Genomic DNA, 23,518 nt, shown 5'->3' with positions numbered 1-23,518 from the left:
TTTTATTGGAAGAGTAAAAACATACAGTTTTAGGGAACTTCATATTTTCTGGGTTTGCCTATTCAACAAGTTTAGAAGCTATGACAATTCAATCCAATGAGCACTTTTTGCTGAATATTTAATCTCAGAATAATATTTCTGAAGAAAGGACAGTATTTAGTTAACATTTAGCTCAATAAGAAAGCAAAATTTGCTTTCAATTTGTGTGTGCTTGTGCACGTGTGTGTGTGTGTGTGTGTGTGTGTGTGTGTGTGTGCGTATGCGCGCGTGCATGCTGCAAGTATGTAACTATTGGAAAATGTACTAGGGAATACACATGCAATGTAGTATATTTAATTATCTTGGATTAAGAATTTATATAGCTGGGATCCATGTTTAATTATTTGACAAGCAAGGAAAAAAAAAAGAAAAATTAAGAGAAGTGGGGAAATAAGTAAAGTTGGCAAAATGTTGAGGCTAATGGAAACAAGGCTTGGAAGATTTGTATTTTATCATTTTTTTGCTGTGTTTCCAGAGTTCCTCCTCTTGTTCTGGGTTAAAGTGAGTCAGGAATCACCCGGGGCTACGTCTGGACGCAGAGGACAAGTCCCTGCAGGGGAACAGCGCAGTTGTGCCCTCATGATGTCATTGAAGTCTTGGCTCACCTGCGTGGTATAACACAGCAGCTATGACTGCAAAAAATGCCAGCTCCTGCCAGATCTTCCATTGGCTTCTCTCATTCCAGGGGCAGGTGCCTACTTTGCTCCACACAGAAGGGCAATAGCTTCTCCTGAATGAGTTACAACCGACCTTGAAGGTCACAATTCTGATGGAGGTTCTAGTTTATCCTCAAGTTTCAGCTCATCTCTTGTAGGGTGTAAATTGCCTTTCTCTCTCTAGTCCATTCTCCAAACCCAGTGTTTCTTCTTTCACCCTCAGACATTGCATACAGTCAAATCCAAATAATATGTCTCTTATTAGCTGTCATTCCCAATCATTCTGCTTCTCATATCAAAATCTGAATACAATATTTCTCTGATTAAACAATGGGAAAGTCAGTTTCAATTTGTCTTTCTTCTGTCTAGTCCTTCCTCCTTCCTTCCCTCCCTGTCTTTTTCTTTCCTTTTTCCATCTCTCCCTCACTTCTTTTCCCTCTTTCTTCTTTCCTCCTTCCCTATGTTCTCCCTCTCTTTTCCTCCCTTTCTCCCTTCCTTTATTCTTCTCTTTCCTATCTCTTCTTTATTCTATCTTTTCCCTTCTTTCCTTCCTCCTTCTTTCCTCCTCCCTTTCTCTCTTCCTCTCTTTTCTCTCTTCCTCTCTTTTCTCTTTTCTTTTCTTTCTTCCTGTCTTCCTGTCTTCGTGTCTTCCTTCATTCCTTCCTTCTTTCTTTCTTTCTGCCTTTCTTTTTTTCTTTCTTTCTTTCTGCCTTTCTCTTTCTTTCTTTCTGCTTTTCTTTCTTTCTTTCTTTCTTTTCTTTCTTACTTTCTGCCTTTCTTTCTGTCTTTCTTTCTTCCTTCTTTCCTTTTTTTTCTTTTATGTAATGATATTTTAGATCAGGGACTGAAAAATATTACATAATAAAAGAGAGTTATTCAGTGCAAAGCATATACTACAGCAACTGTATTTCATTGTCATTAGTGTGTTTGTATTTATCTTTTTTTCATTGTTACTTTAATGTTTAATTGTAAATCCCCACTGGTTTGCCAGCTCTACCTTCACAAAATGCTTTAGTGTAAGTAATTTCAAAATGTTGACAGAAGTGAATTAAAGCAAGATATCCAGAAATGAAACTCTTGGTTGATTCCATATCTTAGCTATAGTAAATAATTCTGCAATGAACATAGTTGTACTGGTAGCTTTAATGTGGCCTTCTTTTTGATCATTTGGGTAAATGTCCAGGAGTGGGATTTCTGGATCATAGGGGAACTCTATGTTGAGTCTCTTGGGGAAACACCATACTGCTTTCCAGAGTGGTTGAACCAGTTTGTGTTCCTACCAGAAGTGTAGTAGCATTCCCTTTTGGCCACATTCCCGCCAATATTATTTGTTTTCTTGATAATGGCCATTCTAACAGGGCTAAGGTGGAATCTCAATGTTCTTTTTTTTTGCATTTCTTTTGTGTACAGAGATGTTGACCATTTCTTCATGTGTCTATAGGCCATTCTTATTTCCTCTTCAGAGAAGTCTCTTTTTAAGTCTTTAGCCCACTTATTAATGGGGTAGTTATTCCCTTCAGGATTTGTTATGGGGGAGTTAATTTTTTGATCTCTAGGTATATTTGATATGAGCCCTTGTCTGTTGTATGGCTAGAGAAGATCTTCTCCCAATCTATGGGGTTTCTATTGATCTTGCTAGGTATGTACTTTATGAAGCCAACCCAGATGACCTGAAGTAGATCAAGAAAATGTGGTATATATACACAATGAAATTCTATGGTTCTATCAGAAAGAATAACATCATCCCATATGTAAGGAAATGGAAAAACTTGGAAAAGTCATATTGAGTGAAGTGAGCCAAACACAAAAGAACATAGGCCCCATGGTTTCTCTCATTTGTAATAATTAGTTTATGTCTAGACTAGTCCTAGCAGAAGATCACAATAGCTCAATAGCTATGTATGTATGACCATGTAAAATGATGCTTTTTGAAATGAGCTCTGAGATATGGAAACAAGAGGATGTTTTTGTCTTTATTTTTATTTACTTATTTTATGTCAGTCATTGGGCCTGATTAAGGGCCTGGGTGCTGTCCCTCAGCTCTTCAGCTCAAGGCTAGCACTCTACCACTTGAGCCACAGCACCACTTCTGGCTTTTTCTACTATGTAGTGCTGAGGAACCCTGGGCCTCATGCATGCAAGGCAAGCACTCTACCACTGAGCCTCCTTTCCAGCTCTGTCTTTTTTTTAATAGACTGTGTGAAGTTATTTATTTTTTCCTTCATTTTGTTTTTCCTTTTGGTTTATTCCCAATTGTCACTGTTTTTGATTTTGGTACCCTGATTTTGGTATATACATTTATCTGAGTTGGGGAAGGGAAGGGGGATAACAAAATGGTGAGACAAAGGACAAAGGCTGAACCAATGTAACAGTGGTACTCACAAGACGCTGTTAGAAATGAACTCTACAACTTGGGGGGAAGGGGAGTTGGGGGAGGGAAAGCGGGAGAAAATGAGGTGGGGAGTAACACTGTTCGATAAGAAATATATTCATTACCCGACTTATATAACTCTAACTCCTCTGCACATTACTCTTACAATAAAATTTTTAAAAAAGAAATGAGACTCTTTAGTGCAGAAACTATTTTTGTGCAAGAAATGATCACTATTGTAGATATAGCTAAACTACCTAATGTTTTTCTGAAGAAGAAAGAATATACAAGCATGCGGCCTTCTTCCTGTGTATTTTAAGAAAAAAAAATGAGAGTAGGAATACAATTCTTGTAGTAATCCATTATAAGTGTGTAACATTAGAAAGATTGAAATAAATCTTTCAACTAAAATATTGAAAAATAAAAGTGTAGGTCAACAATTTTGGAATTCTTGCCTACCTTGGATTTATGTTACTTATTATTCTAGTTTCTGGCTTTACTGTTAGCTTGGAATGAAATAGAAAACAAGAAAGTAGAAAAGATATGGAAGGAAAAAAAGTGAGAACATGAAGCCTTAAGTTCCATCTTTGTTGTTAAGCATTAAAAAAAATCAATAAATGTTTGAGTTGCATTGTTTTTATTCACTGTTGATATGGTTTGGAGATGATGTCTGAAGAAGTTGTTCACCTGTCTGAAAATCAGAATGTATTCATATGTTACAAACTTTGCTTTTCTGAAAATGTTCTGATTTGAAGATACCATGTACCTGGAGCAGCTAACTTCACATGGAGCCTTTTAGCATGGGCATAATAGAATGGCAACTATTTGGTAGGATTTTATTGTGAACTTCCTCAATTAACACTTTAAAAAGATGAGGAACAAGGAAATATTCTCCTCTACTTTAATCATAAAAATCGTATTTCTAGTGCATTGCTACTAGAAATAACTTAGTGATAAAAATGCCTTTAATGGGGCCAGCACAATCTAGGTTCTTCCATATCGTTGAGAGTTCTCAATGGCAATTAACAATTCATTTCCTTTCTCTAAGATTTAATCTCAACATTCAGACTACTATTTTTTCATACTCTCATAAAACTCTTGAACGCAGTAAAAATAAGATGGAGAATGTGAAGGCATGTTATCAATAATCACAGAGATAGGATTCCCTGAGACTACTGTTTCATCACTTGGGATCATTGCTGGTCTGTATTGTTCACCAACTCCACAAAAATAAAAACGTCAAATAAAAAGTTTGCGTAGGAATACTTTCCCCATTTCCCTCTCTTCTCCTTAGTCAAAGCCAATGTTGATTCTTTCCATTTTAATAATGCAATTTATTAAAAACAACAACTGTAATCCAAGTGGCTCTCCAAATATAACTCCATCTTTCTCATTTGCAGTAAAATATACTTACTGACCCCCTCCATGTTCTCCCATTTGACCTTGAAGGCACTTTGATGAATCTCTTCGATGACATCAGTCACATTGTATCCAAAAGGAGCATTCTTTATTGTTCTCCTCCTCTCACCTGAAGTTGTAAAGTTCATTTCCATATAGTGTCTTGTGGGCATCATTGTTGCAATGGGTCATCCTGTATCCTTGTTTCAGTGTTTTGTTATTCCCCTTCTCTTCCCCAAATTAGACAAATGTATATACAAGATGCAGGGTACCGAAATCACATACAGTGATAACAGAGGGAAGAACATACAAAGGAAACAAAAAAAAATCACATAGTACATTAAAAACAACAACAACAACAAAGAAAGACTTCTTATGTCCATATTTTGGGGTTCATTTCACTTAGCATCATCTTATATGGTAACAATAATATAGGGGGTAACAATGCTTGACAAGAAATGTACTCATTACCTTACTCATGTAACTGTAACCCGTCTGTACAACATCTTTATAATAAAACAAAATTTAAAAAACAGGAGCATTCTTAGATGTCATGGTACTTAAAGTCCTCTTGGCCACTTGATCACTTTATTCTTCTTGGTATGTTGTCTTTTCTCTTTAGATGCTTTACATCCTTGCTTTCTAAATAGTGAATTTTTCCTGGTTCCCTAAGTAATACCATAGCTTCTCAACCTTATTGCATTCACAAGCTCCTAACTTGAGGTAGAACTTTGATTTGTAGATATTTATTTACTTATTTATTTATTTATTTAATACTAGGCTTTGAATCCAGGGACTCATGTTTGCTAGGCAAGTACTCTACCCCTGAGCCATATCCTCAGCCTTCTTTTACTTTAATTGAAATTTTGATTGAGCCAACCTGGGCCATGATTCTCCTACGTGTTCATCTTGCATAGCTGGGATGACCGGCATGGATCTCCATACCTGGCCTGTTTTTACAAGATAAGAGTCTCACTATGCTTTGCCCATATTATCCTCAAACCTCATTTCCACTTCTCAATTTGATAGCTTTTGTTGATGTTGTTCAATTATGTACATATACAGATGTGTATCTCTCTCTGTGTATGTAATTTGAATTGGAAGTTATAGGTATATACTACATTTTTATCTATATATACATATTTGTATATAGTTGCCTAATGGGCATTATAAGTTTGGGAAGTCTAAAACTTGGCTACTTTTTTTACTTTACCCTTCCTCTCAATATAGGAAAGCTAGATGTTTTTTGTTTTTGTTTTTGTTTTTCTTGGCCTCTTCTATTTTACTAGATGTGATTTTTCTATCCTTACTGTTTCTCATACCAAAAATGTTGAAGTTATATTGGTAACTTTCTTTTCTCACGTCTCAGAGCCAAATTGAAAGCATATACCGTTAATTAAATTCACAGAATTACATTCAGAACCTGACCACATCTCATATCATATGCGGTTACTAGACTACCAAAAATTACCGTCATCTTTCTTCCAAATTATTCCACTTGGCTGCTCATTGTCTGACTGTTTCTAACTGTCATCATTTAGATTTTCAGCACAGGAAATAAAAGGCTTCTTACGCTTAAGCATTTTATTCATCTGCTCCACCTTTCAATGACTTCCTATCTCAATCAGAATAAAAGCTTTATTTTGGAATACTTAACCTTTAGATGATATAATACACTGATATAATTTGGATCTCTGGAAAAGGATAGATACTCTAAAAACCTAAAATATTTTTAAGTAGGAAAAACATAGCTCTAAAACTGAATTACATATTGATGAAAAATCAGGTGAATTTTTCTACCAATTTTTAGATCATCTCTTTAATTAGATCTTAAAGGTTACTCTTGCTTTTTCAGAGCAATTTTCAAATAATTAGAAAATTAAAAAAACAATCTTTGGAAATCCCTAACCTTGCTATTTACTTGAACTTTTATTATTTAATTTCTCATTATCCATGTTTTAAAAATATCCTAAGATATAATAAAAAGATTTACTGATATTACTAAAAGTTTAAATATTTTTTAATTAAGGTACTAGGATGTTTAATAATTATAAAACTAATTGAATGAAGCTTGCACTTGACATAATCACTGTCCTGAAATTACAGGTTTTTCCTTCTATAGAAAGAATTATAGGGGGTAGGGGTTTAGCCCAGAGGAAGGGCGCCCGCCTGGCTTGCGCAAGGCCCTGGGTTCAGTCCTCAGCCCTGGAAAAAAAAAAAAGAAAAAAGAAAAAAAAGAAAGAATTATAGTAAATAGACCAATTGGTCTTAATTTGACCACAAATACTTTAGTTAACTGACAGAAATGTGGCACTCCTAGGGCTCAAACACAGGATCTGGGAGCTGATCCGGAGCGCTTTTTGGCTAAGCCTAGTGCTCTATTACTTGAGTCAAAGCTCCACTTCCAGCTTTTTGGTAGTTATATAGACATAAGATCTCATGGAATTTCAGACCCAGGCTAGCTTTGAATTGTGCTCCTCAGATTTCAGCCTCCTGAATATTTAGGATTATAGGCATGAACCACCAGCATCAGGCTCTATAATTTCTCTTTTTACTTAAGCATTATACAGCATAACATTTTCCATTTTGATGCAAAATATTATAGCTAGTGGGTATTTAAATTTTAGAAATTGATATATTCACTGTGTCAAAAAAACAAATTATGAAAATACAAACCAAATTTTCTTAGTTTCTTTTGGAATGACTGTGAAATGTTTGTTTTGTTTCTCGTTACTTTTAGCAAGCTCCATTGCCAGGATTGGGTCAGATCCTCTCAAACTTGTACATGATGCTGTGGAGGAAACCACAGACTGGGTCTATGGCTTCTTTTCTTTGTTGTCTGACATCATCTCATCTGAGGCTGATGATGAAGATGATGATGTGGAAGAGGACATTGATAAAGGTACTGAGAATATAGAGTTATATCTAACTGGTGGGACCAATATTAGATATGTGTGACAGTAACTTGTTAAGGTTTACCCAAATGAACACTTAGGTCAGGTTGAATCAATATATTTCTGAATACTAAAGTATTTCAGTAAGCTGCAAAATAGACTAAATTGATCTCTATTTGATTTTCATGTTATAATTTATCTGCCACTATGGAAAAATGTCAAAATTTGATGCTACTATTATGGTAGCATTATAATACAAAGAATCTTATTATACACACCTACAAGCCCATAATAGACACATATATTTAATATACTTCTCTGAGAAAATATTGTGGCTATTTTTCAGGTTTATCTCCAGGAAGACTGAAATAAAAACATTAAATAAGAAATAGATATGCTTTATAACCTTACTTTTGTTCAGCGTCAAACATCAGGAAACTATCTTATTAAACGCACAATTTAAACAATCAATTTGTTGAACCTAATTGAAGCATAGAGTGGAAGGACACATTCTAAATGTCACATAATTATTCAGCTCTCTCATATATATTAGTGAATAAAAGGAAACAGCAAAATAAGCTCTTATATATAAGCTACCACTGAATGGGTATTGAAAGGACAAAGAACAGTGATTCTGTTGGCTAAATGACATATTTTCAGGTTAAGATTATTCACCAGAAATTATGTATTCAGACTTGGCTAACAGAAAAGCTCATATAGTGAGAGGCCTCTTCCATGATTTTGTCTGAATATATATTTGTTTTAGCACCATGACAAGTCACGATGAACAAGGAATTGAAATTATTATGATATATGATCTATAATGTATAATTTGGACCACAGCCACAATTTTATTGAACTCATAGAAATAAAGCTATCTCAAATAAAAGTACATAATCAAAATTACCAGTTAGGAATTTGGAAAGCAAAATAAAAGAACTATGATTTTCAGACATAAGAGGGTTTTTAAGAGTAAACGGAAAAAAATGCACAACTAGCCATATTTCCCCATGTTAAGAAACTTTTCTAATTTAATATTTTTATCTTCATTTAGGAGAAATAGAAGAGCCTCCCTTGAAAAAAAAAGGTTGGTTATTTTCACCTTTTAAAATATTTATTTTCATAGTAATAATTGATTTTCAGTGTGACTCAATATATTTTACTTGTTTTGCTCCTTTAATTTTATTTTTAGTACAGAAGTTTTATTTAATGACAGCATCAAATTTTATACTGAGGAGCAATACTCAGTTTCTTCTGATGAAGCAGATCCTGCAATTTTTAAGTCGATTATTGTTTTATGTTGGTCATGGGGCTTGAACTCTGGGTCTGAGCATTGTCCCTCAGCTCTTTAGCTCAAGTCTAGTGCTCTACCACTTGAGCCACAGCGCCACTTCCAATATTCTGGTGGTTACTTTCCTGTCTAGCTAGCTTTAAACTGTGATCCTCAGATCTCAGCCTCCTGTGTAGCTAGGATTACAGGTGTGAGCTGCCAGCACCTGGCTCATTATATAATATTTTGTAAAATATTTCTCATGCCAATTCTACATTTAAAATTTGCTTTTAACATTATTAGGGAAGATATTTTATTTGTAAACTTCTATCTCATCATATGCTATTTTATGTGTTTTATATTTAAAATTTTGGTTTAAGATTTTTTTTTTTTTTTTTTTGGGTCCGGTCGTGGGCCTGAACTCTGGGCCTGGGCACTGTCCCTCAGCTCTTCAGCTCAAGGCTAGTGCTCTACCACTTGAGTCACAGTGCCACTTCCAGCTTTTTTCTTTTTGCTTATGTGGTGCTGAGGAATCGAACCCAGGGCCTCAGGCATGCAAGGCAAGCGTTCTACCACTGAGCCAACTTCCCAGCCCTTAAGATGTATTTTTATAATCTAAAGTACTAATCTCTTAGAACATTTTTCTTCAAATTATTCTAAAACTCATTTCAATTTGTATATATTCAATGTTTAGTCATTTTATATTAGCGAATTTACCAGGTAGGAATATATTTTACTTAACCCTCTTGTGTATACCTAAGGCATTTAATTTAAGTGAACAAAATTTTTAGATTTATTTTCCAAGTTATTACTATTCTTAGCCAAATAAAAGATCTACCAACTTGTTGTTTATGGGTCAAGCTAGAATTTCTAACTTGATGTGGAATAATGGTCCAGTCAGCTAAACTCAGGGTCACAGAATTGATTATTAAACAGGTTATTAATATGGATGAAATTTTTAATGCTAGTCTGTAACTGTATTGTTATATATAAATATAGCTTTAGGGCATTACATACACCTAGTGTTTTTATAATCGTTATGAATATTTATTTTTCAACTTGTCAACTTTAAAATATGAAGTACTGCTAAAAATCTCTCCATAAAAAGTGTCCAAAGCACAGAACCATTAGAAAATATCATATTTGTATCATGTAATTATCTAAAAGTTTTAAAATAAGAACACCAAATAACTTTGTAAATGCCATTTCCTGGATCCACAGTTATATGTTGTAGATAGGTGGGTATTTTGTTTATCTGGAATGGGTCCTATCAAGAATAGTCTCATACCAACATACACATCACAGATATATTAAGCTCATTCTATAAGGAGTATACAAATGTAAACATTTTTTAAGAAATAATATGCTTTTCCAAAATCTACTTTCCTGAAAACATACCCAAATTTATAATAGTTTTACTGATACTTTCAAGATAAAGACAAATTTTATACATTTTCAAATTTCTAGAATGGCAACCAAAAATGATGCTAAAACAATGGGCCTCTGACCCTGTCTCATTTGTGCAGCTACTAAGCAAAAATTTATCAGTCACTGTATCAGTATAAGGTCATTATAAAAATAGCACATGACTATAATTCTAGCTACTCAGGAGACTAAGATCTGAAGTTCATTGTTCAAAGAAAGTCCATGAGAGTCTTATCTACAAATTAACTACTAAAAAGCCAGAAGTGGTATTGTGGCCAAGTGATAAAACACTTCTCTGAGCAAAAAGCTCCAGGACAGCTCCTAGGCCCTGAGTTCAAGCCCCAAGGCTGGCACAGACACCCAAATAGCTTCAATAAGTTTGCAATATATTTGTTATTAGGTGTTCATCCACCAAATATTAATGGAATGTAGCAATGTTGTTTTTGAATGACATTTACAGTAATTTTAGATTATTGTAACCTTTAGATAATAAAATAATTTTAAACATTAAATTATTAGCAAATACTCAAAAGTCATGCCCAATGACACAGATGCTACATTCACTCTTAGACATACAAAGACGGGGGTCAGAGAGAGAGAGAATTCAGTAGGCTAAAAAAAATTAATTATATATGTCTACTCAGTGCAGGCATCTTTGGAGTTTTCTGTATTTTTCAAAAGTAAAATACTGGCTGGGAAGGTAGCTCAGTGGTAGAGTGCTTGCCTTGCATGCATGAGGCCCTGGGTTCGATTCCTCAGCACCACATAAGCAGAAAAAGCTGGAAGTGGACTGTGGCTCAAGCGGTAGAGCACTAGCCTTGAGCTGAAGAGCTGAGGGACAGTGCCCAGGCCCAGAGTTCAGGCACCATGACTGGCAATAAAAAAAAAAAAAGTAAAATACTGGTTCATAACAAAAATACAATTTTTATATGTCTAATATTAATATTCAATGTTTCACTAACTTCCCTGACTTGTCAGATTAGGAAACATTCATAGGAAGTATAATTCTCTAGCAGGTATATAGCTTTAAATTGTTTTTGTACTAACACTTCTAAGTACAGTATAATGGATATTCTTATCTCCTTTTTACAGTTTATTCTTACCTAAATTTCATCTACAGTCAATCTGTATATTATAAGAATAATCATTATACTATTTGTGTACTCTCAAATATGTACTTTTAGAAGATAAGGATAATCTCTTAACCAGGAATTTTATTTTATAATGCTTTTTCCTGAGATCTAGCTTTAAAGTGAAGAAATAATAAATGTAGAATAGTAGTATTGCAGTGATTCAGAGCTAGGTACACCCAGAATTCTGTTGTTTTTGCTGCTCTAGGGATACCACCCAGGTTTTATACGTGTTAGGAAATCACTATTGTCCAGCTGAACTCATAAGAAAAATACTTACTTTTTTGTTTCTTTGCTTTTTGGAAAGTTGGCCTTCCGTTTTAGTTTCACTGGGATCTTACAAATTGTAGATCTGTCTTTTGCCTTTGAGGACAGCACAAGAAACTCCTTTATACTCTGTGTCCAACTGCTTGTCTGTCAGAATGAGGAACTGACCTGATGCCTGGCATCATGGTCCCTAACAAAGCCTGGTGTTCTGTGTCCTGATGCATGCCTGTGACTGAAAAGCAGACTGCTCTACTCAGAACAAGCAAATCACATTATCTGTACAGTCATGTTTTTTAATTGCTCTAAATTCTGCAAGTTGAAAGAGAAAAAAAATGCTCACTAAATTTACACTTAGTTCTCTTATTGTGTACTTTCCTTACTTTATTGAACTCCACAATAGTTGCCTGCGGTCAGAGTAAATGAGGAAGAGCTAGGCAATCTCAGCATCATAAATATTCAAGGCTTTAGCATTAGACCATTCAGAGGGCTGTATTACGTCCTTGGCCATAAGATGGATGAGCATGTATGCGTGCCAGAACTTTCATTGGCAACTTCTGTGGTTTGCACACCAAGCTGAACATTGTCTGGAAAATAATAGTGCCTGAATAAAGAAGGAAGAATGGGTAAGTGACTAAATTATTGTAATTCATTGCCTCTCAATATTGGTTACTAGGTAGGCCCTAGTCACATTGTTCATTTTGGATCTCTCTTTAGACTTACTTAGGTAAGTCTGTATCAATTCTCAATAATTGCTCTCAGACAACATGAAGAACTTACTGCCCTAACTGCTCCTTGTCTCTCACTGCAATCATTGGGTCTAACTCTGAATCTAACTCTGTCATTGGAGACAGAGTATAGAGGGAGCTGGCATCAAGGAAAGTTCGATATAGGTATATAAACATATCTATGTATAATAGTGTACATAATTTCATAGCCTCTGCCTGGGTGTTCCCTGTTTCATTCTCTTCCTTCTTTAAGCAGCTCTTTCTTCTCTCTTGGCAAACATAGTCACCAGAATCTTGAAGCCAAAGTTACTTTACCTTAGTGACCCAGGAAAAGAAGCAGCTCTTTTCTAAGAAATATTTCCGTTGAAACAACTCAGTTGAATTTCATTGACTTATACTGAGTAACAAAGCAAGGTTGGCTAAAAAAAGATACAATGTGCAAATTTGTCAGAGCCTGCTAATGGGTCTATCCTGGAACTAAAGAATGAGGTAACCTCAACCAAAATACAGGCACTAAGTTGGGAAAAGGAGTAGTTCCTGAACCTCAAACATTACACCGATATTATAATTATGGATTGTAACAAGAACACGAGATAGATATACCCCTATTGTTTTAAATTCCACATTCGTTTACCTCCCCTCTTAGATAGGACATTGAAATCTCAGGGGCAGACCAATTACCAAGGAAGAGCAAGAGAGGAGATATAGATTGGGGTGGGAGAAAGCTAATGCTTATGGAATTTCTTTGATGAATGATGAAAATATTCTACAGTTGGTTGTGGTGCTGGGTTCATAACTCTGAGAACAAGTAGAAAACATTAGATTGCACATTTTAAATAAATTATTTGAATGGTAAGTGAGGTATATCTAAATAAAACTATGTGACGTAACTCATCCCCTAAAAACAGAAATTTTAAAGTTTCAACAATATGTTTCTAAACAATAACCAAGGTAAGAGCCATTGCCATTCTAATGGCTAATTTGCAAAAGAAGGGGACTTGATACATTTTGAGGCCAGTTGAAGATAAGTGAATTCCTCTTCCTTTTGTTTACATATTGTGACTACTGTATATAAACTTACTGTAAGAAAAAAAATAGAAAAGGGCAAAGTAGGGCATGGGTGTGGTGACATGTGCATAATTACAGAGATTAGACAATTACAGTTGGCAAAAAGTTAGCAAGACCTGATTCAACAAGTAAACATGGCATAGTGGGGCACATCTGTAGTTCCAGATCTACTGGATGCTAGGTAGGGGACTATGGTTTTAGACTGGCCCTAAGCAAAACAACAACAACAACAAAAACCTGTAAAAATAATTAAAAGAAAAAAATGGCCTGAATCCTGGTTCAAGTGATACAGATACCCCTAATAAGGCAAGACCCTAAGTTCAAACAACAATATAAAAAATTCAGAAAGAAAAGAAAAGAATGAATGATAAAGTACAATGTCACATTGACCTGGATCATTGAAGTATAGATAATTAACATTCTTCAGTCAAAGTAGTGACATTGATCAAGGGACTTTTTTTTTCTTGTCGGTTGTGGGGCTTGAACCCTGGCCTGGGTGCTGTTGCTCAGCTCATTAGCTCAAGGCTAGCTCTCTACCACTTGAGCCACAGCACCACTTCTGGCTTTCTGGTAGTTTATTGGAGATGAGAGCCTCACAGACTTTCCTGCCCGGGCTGGCTTTGAACTGCCATCCTCAGATCTCAGCCTCCTGAGTAGCTAGGATTACAGGTGTGAGCCACTGGTGCCCAGCTTGATCAAGAGGCATTATCCTCAAACTGACATGTTGAATTGAAACTTTTTGAACTACTTCTTGATAATAAAAAAGTCAAGTAGAAAACTAATAATAAAATTCCTAAGAAAACTCAAGAAAATAAATAACTAGATAATGTTCTTCAACAGAATATATCAAAATTTGAAACATGATTGAGGCAAGCTGCAAAGAAGAAGGAAAGGAGGTACTGGTCAGGGATCTCTTGTAAGTTTGACCTCTTCTGGTTAAGTCACTTAACCTTGGTGCCTTCTAATCTTCACATTTGTAAAACAAAGATGCCGGATTTACTGACATACACATCCTTTTGAGCTATCATGCTTCTGGCTCTGATTAAGTCATGTTGTTAGATTTTATTACGCATCAAGAATTTTATCTGTACTATATCCTTACAACTCAAAAGTACAACTCAAGCAGCAACTTTTACATGAGCTGGGGCTATCTGAAAATCCAGCCTGCATGCACGTACCTTCACCAAGTCACAATCTGCATTTTAAGATCTCCAGGAGATTCATATGCACATGAAAATTTGAGAGGCATTGAGCTAGACAGTAATTCCCACTTCCAACTGTGGCTCTGAAATCATCTGAAAGCTTATCTAAATTGCAGATCCTATGTCTCCTCAGCATGAAAGACCCATTGATTAGGTTTGCAGCTCTGGAATAGGTTTTAAATCTCCCCAGATGATTCTGATGAACAGCCCACATTGATCTTGTCTAGTATATCACCAAGTTTGAAGCACATACCCTAACTCCAGCCAATGTCTCCTCTGTAGCTGCAAACTACACTGGTAATTACTTAACAAAAGATCTTATTTGAAATCACTTCCATCTGTCCGGTTCATGCTCACTTGGGAAAGTATATTTCATTTTATAAATAAAGAAAATAAAACCTAAAATGGGGAAAAAGCTAACCTAAGACTATAGAGCTGCAAAAAAAAAAGAGATTATATAGATATTGTTGTAACATGTTTAGTTTAGAGATGTAGAGATTTTCTCGGGACATTATTTGAGACTGTTTTTATGCAAATGTTTTACTTGTATTACTAAATAATAATAAAGTATAAAAAATAAACACACTAAGTATTTTATATTTATGAGCTTGAATGTCTCTGTAGAAAGATACCGTGAAGATAATCTGCCTACCACCATATCCACTATATAAATGTAAATAATATAAATGTAAATATAATATAAATATAATATAAGTATAAACAATAGGCGTTTCAAAGAAGTAAGCACTGTCATTATCACACTTTTTATTCATGGTACACAGTGCACTTCTTTGAAAACTTATTAGTCTGGATAACAGAAAAAGTATAAGAAAATGCAGCTACCTGAACATATTTGGTATATTTGTCTAAAATATTGGGAGTTCCTTAGCATTATTCAATTAGATACTAAAATTAACTACATTTGCTCAGTCATTTATGATAATTATTTTTGTGTCCTAGTGATAATTAGCAAAATCATACAAATAGACACTGTGTTCAAATGAGTAAGTAAATTAAATTTTTAATATTAAAAAGAAAAAATTAGAAAAGAGCCTTCTTATATTATCTTATTCTTGTGAGATATTTAGAGAAAAGAAAGGTGGAAGGCATTCTTTGAAATCCACAGCCCACATAATAATTTAATAAACTGGGTTGTCATTTTGAATCAGGGGATAGTTGCCTTGGTGACAGAGATTATCCTTTTAACTTCTTGTTTCTGTCATACATTGATTACATTTTGAATTTATTAATAGAGCAACACATTCATAGATAAAAATACTTGCTTTAAACTGGTCATGCATGTCTAAAACAAAATTATAAAGTACTCAACAATGAGTTTTGTTAAGATAATAAATAGATAAAAGGTATTTGTCATAAGCAAAAGTACATGTAATAAAACAAAGTGACTTAGAGGAACCTAACTATGAAATAAATTCATTTTTTTGGAAGCCATTTATTGCCTTCTATTTTCACTACCACTAGCTATTGTTGCTACCACCATCATCCACAAAGCTTGTTACCCATACTCTTTCTTTGCAAGATCAAGTAGAAGTCATGCTCAGATTATTGGAAATATCTGAAGACCTAATTAATGATTGCCATGCCACTGTGGTAACCATAGGACTAAGATAAATACATTCTGACAGCAATCGATGGAGTGAATTTTCAAAGCAAATTTGGAAGCTTTTGGGATTTTGTCTATAAATTATATATTTTAATGTTTAATTAGTACATAATATGCACCAAGTGAACTAGAAAATACACTGAAAATACCATTTGGGGAAACTAAACAGGTTCAGTAAAGTCTGTACTTATTTCCACAGATGTCCACCAACAGCATATTTGCCAAATCTCAAATTTTATATTATATATATATCATACACCATAAATACATAAACAAATAGTAGGCAAAAAGAAGGCAGACTTTATTGTAATACTAGATAATAGGAAATGTTAGATAAATGTAACAATAACAAAAAGTGAATGAAGGAAATAAAAATTTGGAGGAATACATTTTTTATTAATTTACTAATTTATTGTTGTTATAGAGGTGTTGTACAGAGGGATTACAGTTCCATGAGTCAGGTAATGACTATATTGAGGAATAAGAAGTTTTGTACACTTTTTTTAAAGTGAGATGAAGTAGCATATTCTAGTTTTAGAACTAGAACATGTAACAGTCATGAAGGTGTCAACATTTTATTACAAGTAAAATACACTCATTTGTTGTCTATGTGTCTATATCTGCATTCAGCCTACATAGTCATAAATAATATATTAGCTTCAAGGAGGAGAGTATCATTCTCTTCTTATTCTTCATTAGTATTGAATAATGCACTCTTCTAGAAAAATATTTATGAATATAACAAAGAGTATAAGACATATAGTAGTTGCTTGAATAAAATTTGGTATATTTTAATAAACATCTATGATGTATTAATGTATTGAGAACTATTCATGCTGTCCTCAAGTTGACCATCATTTAGCTTCTTTCTCAGTGTTGCAGAAAAAGGAAATATGAAAAACTTTTGAATAAATTTTGTGGTTTCAAAATACCTTTCAGACATTTATATTATTTCACTAAATAGAAAATTCTTCAACGTCTCCCTCCATTTCATATAGGTAAAACAAGTATTTACTTTCTGTACTTCTGGGGATCAAACTTAGGCCCTCTTTTATGCTAGGCAAGGGCTCAATACCAATAAACTTCATCTATAGCCCTACAAATCATCTTCAATCAATTTAGTAGACATGTAGAGTTGTACCATAAAGAGCAGGTAAGAAATAATCCACCTTTTTCTCCTAAACCTTTTTCTTTTAAGTGTGATCAAATAGTGATTTATTTCAAGTTGGTAACCAGGTAGTTATTCTTTGCCAATCATCCTGTATGGTATTAAACTTTAGTGTGGAGCAAAATAGACATTAATCTTGGCATTGTCAAAGTTTCTACTTACTGAGAAGTACAAGTAACAGCAAGATAACAGCCAATGTCCACGTGGTACTTGACATTCCAGAGATTCTCTACATTTGACTTATTTTAATCCTAAAGTAAACTTATGAGGTGGGTGCTTATTATTATCATTTTATGGATGAAGAAAAGAAATTCACACAGCTGGTAATGGGGCTGAGGTTTGGAGTGGCCACAGTGTCTCCAGTGCTAGTTAATTACCTTTAACAATAAATATTAGAAATGGCAATATTTTATATAGATCTTATAAAAATCATGCCAGTCTTTATTTTGCTGTCAGAGTAGATCATATTTGTAGGCACTAGCTGCTTATGTGTGTAATACTGGAGAACACTAAGATAGCAATTCAAAGCAAGCCAGGGGATGATGGTTTATAAAACTTACCTTAAATTGATGATGACACTGGTCATCCCACAATGATGGGAAGGTAAAGAGGAGAACTGTGGTCCACATCTGTGCAGGCAAAAAGAAAGACGCTATCTGAAAAATAACCAGACTATAAACTGCTGAGGGCATAGCTTAAGTGGTAGAATATCTACCACTTAAGTAAGTTCAAGGCCTTGAGTTCAAACCTTAGTACTTCCCCTCTCAAAAAGACGGTAATTTATATTAGAATAGAATAGATTTATAAATGTAATAGATTTATGACATCTTTCAAATGGAAATTAAAGCAAATCACTGTCATCTAGAAATGAGTAATCACAAAAACAAATTTTAGTTATTCTCAAGCTCTAATAAATCATTATATCTTCTTTGTTTTCTATAAGCTCAAAATCTCTCATATTGATTGACATTAAACTTAAAAATCCAGTCTGAGTATATTTCATTATCTCCAGTGAATACTAAAAGATAGAAATTAAGTTTAAATTATTTGATTCCTTAAGTGAAGGAAAGCTATAGATATTTCTAAAAGTTAGCTACATAACTTTTTTCTGGTAACTTCAAGTTTTTACTTTAGAGTGAGAAATGAATAAGAATATAAAAGGAGACACCTAATGTTTTCTCCAGTTCTCTCTTTATAAGCCATGTTAAAAACATTAGTAAATAAGACATAGTAAAAGAAACTGGAAAATGTTGCCTCATTCTGTGGAAAGACCTCGCTTTTTTCTCTGTTAGTGATTTGTATAACATGGCAAGACTACCAGTGTTACAGCGTGACAAAGGGATTGTTACCTAACACATTGAGATTTAGGGCTACTTGCACATCTGGATTGAAATACTTTTATCTCTGTTCCTTCTAAATCACAAAATATTTTAGTATTTTCCAGTTGCAATCAAAGCTTCGATTCCATCAGGTGCAGAGACTTAACAAACCTTTCAGAGACATTTGACTATTGACTTTTTTCTATTTCCAAAACACCTATATTTGGAGGCAAATCATAGGACTATCCTTTTCTCTGTCACTTGTATTCAGATTTGGTTTATGTTTAAATACTCTGTTCTTTAAAGCATGATTTTATTTTATTTTAGTTTTTTTGGTCAGTAGTGGGGCTTGAACTCAGGGCTTAAGTACTGTCTCTGTGCTCTTTTGCTCAACGTTGGCGCTCTACCCCATTCAGCCATAGCTCTACATCTGGTTCTCTGGTGATTAGGTGGAGATAAGAGTCTCATGGACTTTCCTGACTGGGCTGACTTTGGTCCATGATCCTCAGATCTCAGCCTCTTGAGGAGCCAGGAGTATAGACATGAGCCACCAGTGTCCCGCGTAAAGAGTGCTTTTTAAATACAGCTTTGTGCACATCATTTGCATGTTACAGGAAGCATAGATAAATTATTACAATTAAGTGCTGGTATTACCATCACATATGAAAGTTTGTTTCCTGTAACCTCTCTTTGAAACTTTTTGAAAACCAAAAGGCAATAAATGCTTTTGAAAAAATGACCTGAATTATTTAAAGTTAACTATCCAGTGTTGTACAAAGGATCCTTTGCTGGCTCATCGGAGGTAACAAATTAGACATGGTCTGTGTATGAGAACAGTGTCTGTCTCAAGTCTAAATTGGTAACATGCTGTTATTCAGTGGCACAGGAGCCTGAATGGTCATCATTTCCTGGCTAAGTTTCAAGGAGACAAGTTGGGACACCATGCATGGGGGTCACTGGCTCCTTCTGACATCTAATAGCCACAGGAAGTAATGCCAGAGATAGAACCTGATCTCTAAGGAAAATGAGATGGAGCTAGAAAACCAGCAGAGCTATTTAATTTCTCCTTAAGTCTGAATCATGGAATGCATTTCTTATGCTTGGTTTGAGCTGCAGACATGAGTTACCCGTATTCTACTTATTATACAATGAAAAAATAAATTATCTGAAATAAATTACCTGAAATAAATTACCAGTTTTTCTAACTAATTCTACTCGTTTTATTTGTGTGTGTGTGTATGTGTTTAATAAGTGATGAAGTACATCAGCCAACCAATGTTTATCTTCTACTTTAGAGTCCCTTTCCATGTTTTTAGGGTAGAGTTTAAAGAATATATTCACCCTCCCCTGCCTTCCTTTTCCTTAAGTGATACTCTCTTTGTTCACTAATATAGACTGCTTTCCTACATGTTGTTCACTGTGGTATTTCCATGCATACATTAGAGTGTATATTGATCATACCCAGTCACCGTTCTTCCTAACCTACTGTATCTTTCCTAATCCCTTATCACTCTCTTACTTTTGAAGATCAGCCCTGACAGTTTTCATTTGATAGAGAACATGTTTGCCATTCTGTGTCCAAATTCATATAATGTCCATTTTCATCTATTTTACTGCTAGTGACAGGAACTCCTGCTTCATAGCTGACTACTCAAGTGCTTTCTCAAATGCTGAGATCAACCATGTCACTCAGGGACAGAAATAGATTCAGATCAGTGTTCTTCATTCAATTTTTCTGAGATTTTTTTCTCCCCTTGTTTGTTTCCAAATTCCAGAATGGACCTCTGCTAGTTTCTATTCTGATTACAGTCTTATAGTTACCCATTTAAGCCTTATCCAAGAGCATATATAGAATTATGAGCACACTCACATACAAATACACACACACACACACACACACACACACACACACACACACACACACACACAGATCTGAAAGTATTGCCCCAAATTCCTTTTTAGGCAAAATGAACTCCAGTTGAGTTCCAAAATAAGCAGCCTACTAACACTTGTCACTGCCTTAATCTGTATTGGCTAATGACATGATTCCTAGATGTTCATGCACGGTAAGCACATTGTATGTGGTTAGTCCAGTTGGGGGCTATGAGCATCAGATGGGTAGAATCCAGGAAGTCTACTAAATAGCTTAAGAGGCTCATAATAGTCTCAATCTATCTCTCAATGGTTCACTGATCTGAGAATTTATAGTGCTAAGGCACGAAACATTGGCATACAACAGATTTTAGAGCTATTACTGAGAAGAAGGAATGACTGGAAGTTGTCACAGCCCTTTGGAGATCTTCTATTGAAACTTGGAGAAGTTTTTTCATGAGCGATTTTTTTGCCATATTGTAATTCAGGGATGATATGAAGGTTAATGAGTGGAACTGTGGATATTAAAATGATTGGTAAATGGTGAGAATTTAAGGAAGATAATGTTGATAGTAGTGATTACCTCCTTAATAGTTCTCATTTCTGAAGATATGTAGGTTTTGCCTTTAGCAGATTCTGGAAAAATTACAAAAATGTAAATTCAAATTTAAAATGAAAAATGTAAACCTACATAGTTACTTGTGTCATCTAATAACTTTTGTTGAATAAAGTAATGATAAATAAATAATTAACATTTCCCAAGATGAAACATGATATTTTAAGATTAAGTCACTTTACAGAGGTAGTGATCACATTTGCAAACCTTAAATTCAAATATACTTCTATCATTTAAAATTAATTGCAAATTCAGATTTAACTCCATTTTCTAAGACTTTGCAATGCAGGTAAACTGAATCTAGAAGCAAATGAAATACATTTTTAAACCTGAGCTTTAGAAAAAATTTCACAAGTAACTTTTTCTATGAAATGTATCCTTATTTACTTGAAGTAATTATTGGTTAAATTCAGTGCCAAATACTTATTGTAAACATAGCTTAAGTGAACTCTTCTAAGATGTATTTCCTGTTACATAATGGTTACAGTTTATTTCACAAATTCTTCATTTAATACCTCAAACTAAGACTTCTAAAATTGAAATCACATCCATATTTGTATTGTGAGTAATTGAAATAAAACATAATTATAGTTGGTGAAAAATTTTAATGCTGAAAGTATACAGTTTTAAGCTTTTACAGGTAACTTGATTATTGGAGTGTCCCTAACTTTTTTCTTATTTTAAATAAATAAGTTTTTTATATATCAACATGTAACAAAGATTCAAATGTCAATAACCTTGTTAGACACAAAAACATATACTTTGTGATGGAATTAAAAAGTCATAGCTATGGCCTAATTTAAATTTTATATTTTTAAACAAAAAGTTTTAAAATTATTCTTTATTTTTCTAGAAATACATAAAGTAAAGACTGAAAAGCCAGAGAAACCTGAAAGGAAAATACAAACTAAAGGTAAGTGTTGCATTTTATGTTTATTTAATTATGTATATATTATATATACATATATATAGTCGTATATATGCTATATTTTTAACTGAGACTGACCTTTGCTAGGTAAAATATCATTTGTACAATGTATGAATCCCTGATTATTCTTTCATTTTAGGGAATATTTTTCTCTGTAATTTTAAATGAAAGAATAAAAGAATATTAGTAGTAGTTTGGCTTCTTAAAAAATGTTATTATTTTCACAAGTAAATTTACTCCTCAATTACTTTCAGGCACAAATACATGAGTGTGTGTATACTTTTTAATGATTGGCATCCAAGTAAGTTCATCTATGACAATTTTCTAATTAGTTACAACTGGCTCTTATAAACTAAATAGTTCGACAGATAAATATTTGTGGCTTGTGGTATATTGCGACAATATTTTTGCTCTCTTCCTATGTGACTAATGAGCCAGATTTCATTTCTTTTTCACCATGAATTTCTCAAGCCATGTAATGACCTCACAGTCTTTGGTGCAGAAAGGTCAAGGTACTGTGTTACCTCTCTGAAGAAGGCGGTGTCTTGTAGCTTTTCCCCACATCTCAGGGTAAACAGACAATGACAGCATGATGAATCGCATTCCTTTCACTGAACTGAGTCCAGCAACTGCAGCTTTGCAACAGAAATGTCTTAACCATGACCAGTATTGCCTTGCTTAACTAACAGGCAGCACTTTTCTGTGGGTAATCCATATAATTACAAAAATATTAAACAGGAATTGGGGAAGGGGGTAGAGTACAGTCATAAGGGATGGAGGCGAATGATGGAAAGGTTGACACTGATCAAGACACATTGTATTCATAACCAGCTTTGTTGAATGGCACCTCCTTTGAATAACTAACTCCCTAAAAAGAATAACAAAAGAATGAAAGAAACTTGTAGAAATAAACGCATTCCAAAGGAGCATATTTCTAAGCATTCTCACGTTTTCCTAATAGTTATGCCTGCCTTCGGATGAGCCAGGACAAAATATTACAATCTCAATCATTACCTTGATGTGGCATATCTGAAACAAATTCTCTGGAACAAAAATAAAATATTTTACAATATTTATTATGTAAAATTGGCTATGAAAATTACCTGTCATAAATGCTTATTACAGTTTTGAATAATAGTTGTAGTTACTCTTAAACTACAGCAGATTTTTTATCTGAATTACAGAACCAAGTCACTGCTCTTCACTGCACTTTATGTATTTTCTGGGAAGAGCTCAAATCCGATATTAGGTCTTTAATCATAATGTTTGAATCTGTTCCAGATTGCTCAGCCAATAATTTACACAAACAGAACATTGAAATTCATTCAGTGGAAACTTATTTATACTTGTACTTAGGGAGCTGATGTCTTCTGACTGTTCACTTTCCTTGTTGGATTCTTAAACTCCTTTGGTCAGGGAAATTGGAACCAGCTCTTAGACAAGAATTGGCTGAGGAACCCTAAATGAACTAGCGGTTTCCATTTGCTAGTGGTTAAACAGAAACTCAACTCGTTCTGGGTGGCTGAAATCTCTACTGTTAATTTAA

At 34.2% G+C, this 23,518-nt stretch overlaps 1 protein-coding gene across 1 annotated transcript in view; it reads left to right on the top strand.

Moving 5' to 3' along the window:
• The window catches only part of Trdn (triadin), a 76,372-nt gene that overhangs the window by 28,360 nt on the left and 24,494 nt on the right, over nt 1-23,518 (top strand). Inside the window, exons 3-5 of the mRNA XM_042695454.1 lie at nt 7,205-7,366; nt 8,413-8,445; nt 21,898-21,957. Of these exons, the coding sequence (XP_042551388.1) occupies nt 7,205-7,366; nt 8,413-8,445; nt 21,898-21,957 (255 nt within the window). The remainder of the gene's footprint in view (nt 1-7,204; nt 7,367-8,412; nt 8,446-21,897; nt 21,958-23,518) is intronic.

This window comes from Dipodomys spectabilis, unplaced genomic scaffold (assembly GCF_019054845.1).
Source record: "Dipodomys spectabilis isolate Male_0828 unplaced genomic scaffold, ASM1905484v1 ptg000001l, whole genome shotgun sequence".
Taxonomy (NCBI): Eukaryota; Metazoa; Chordata; class Mammalia; order Rodentia; family Heteromyidae; genus Dipodomys; species Dipodomys spectabilis.
The sequence above is the reverse complement of the archived record's forward strand: the minus strand, read 5'-3'. Positions and strand labels throughout refer to the sequence as shown.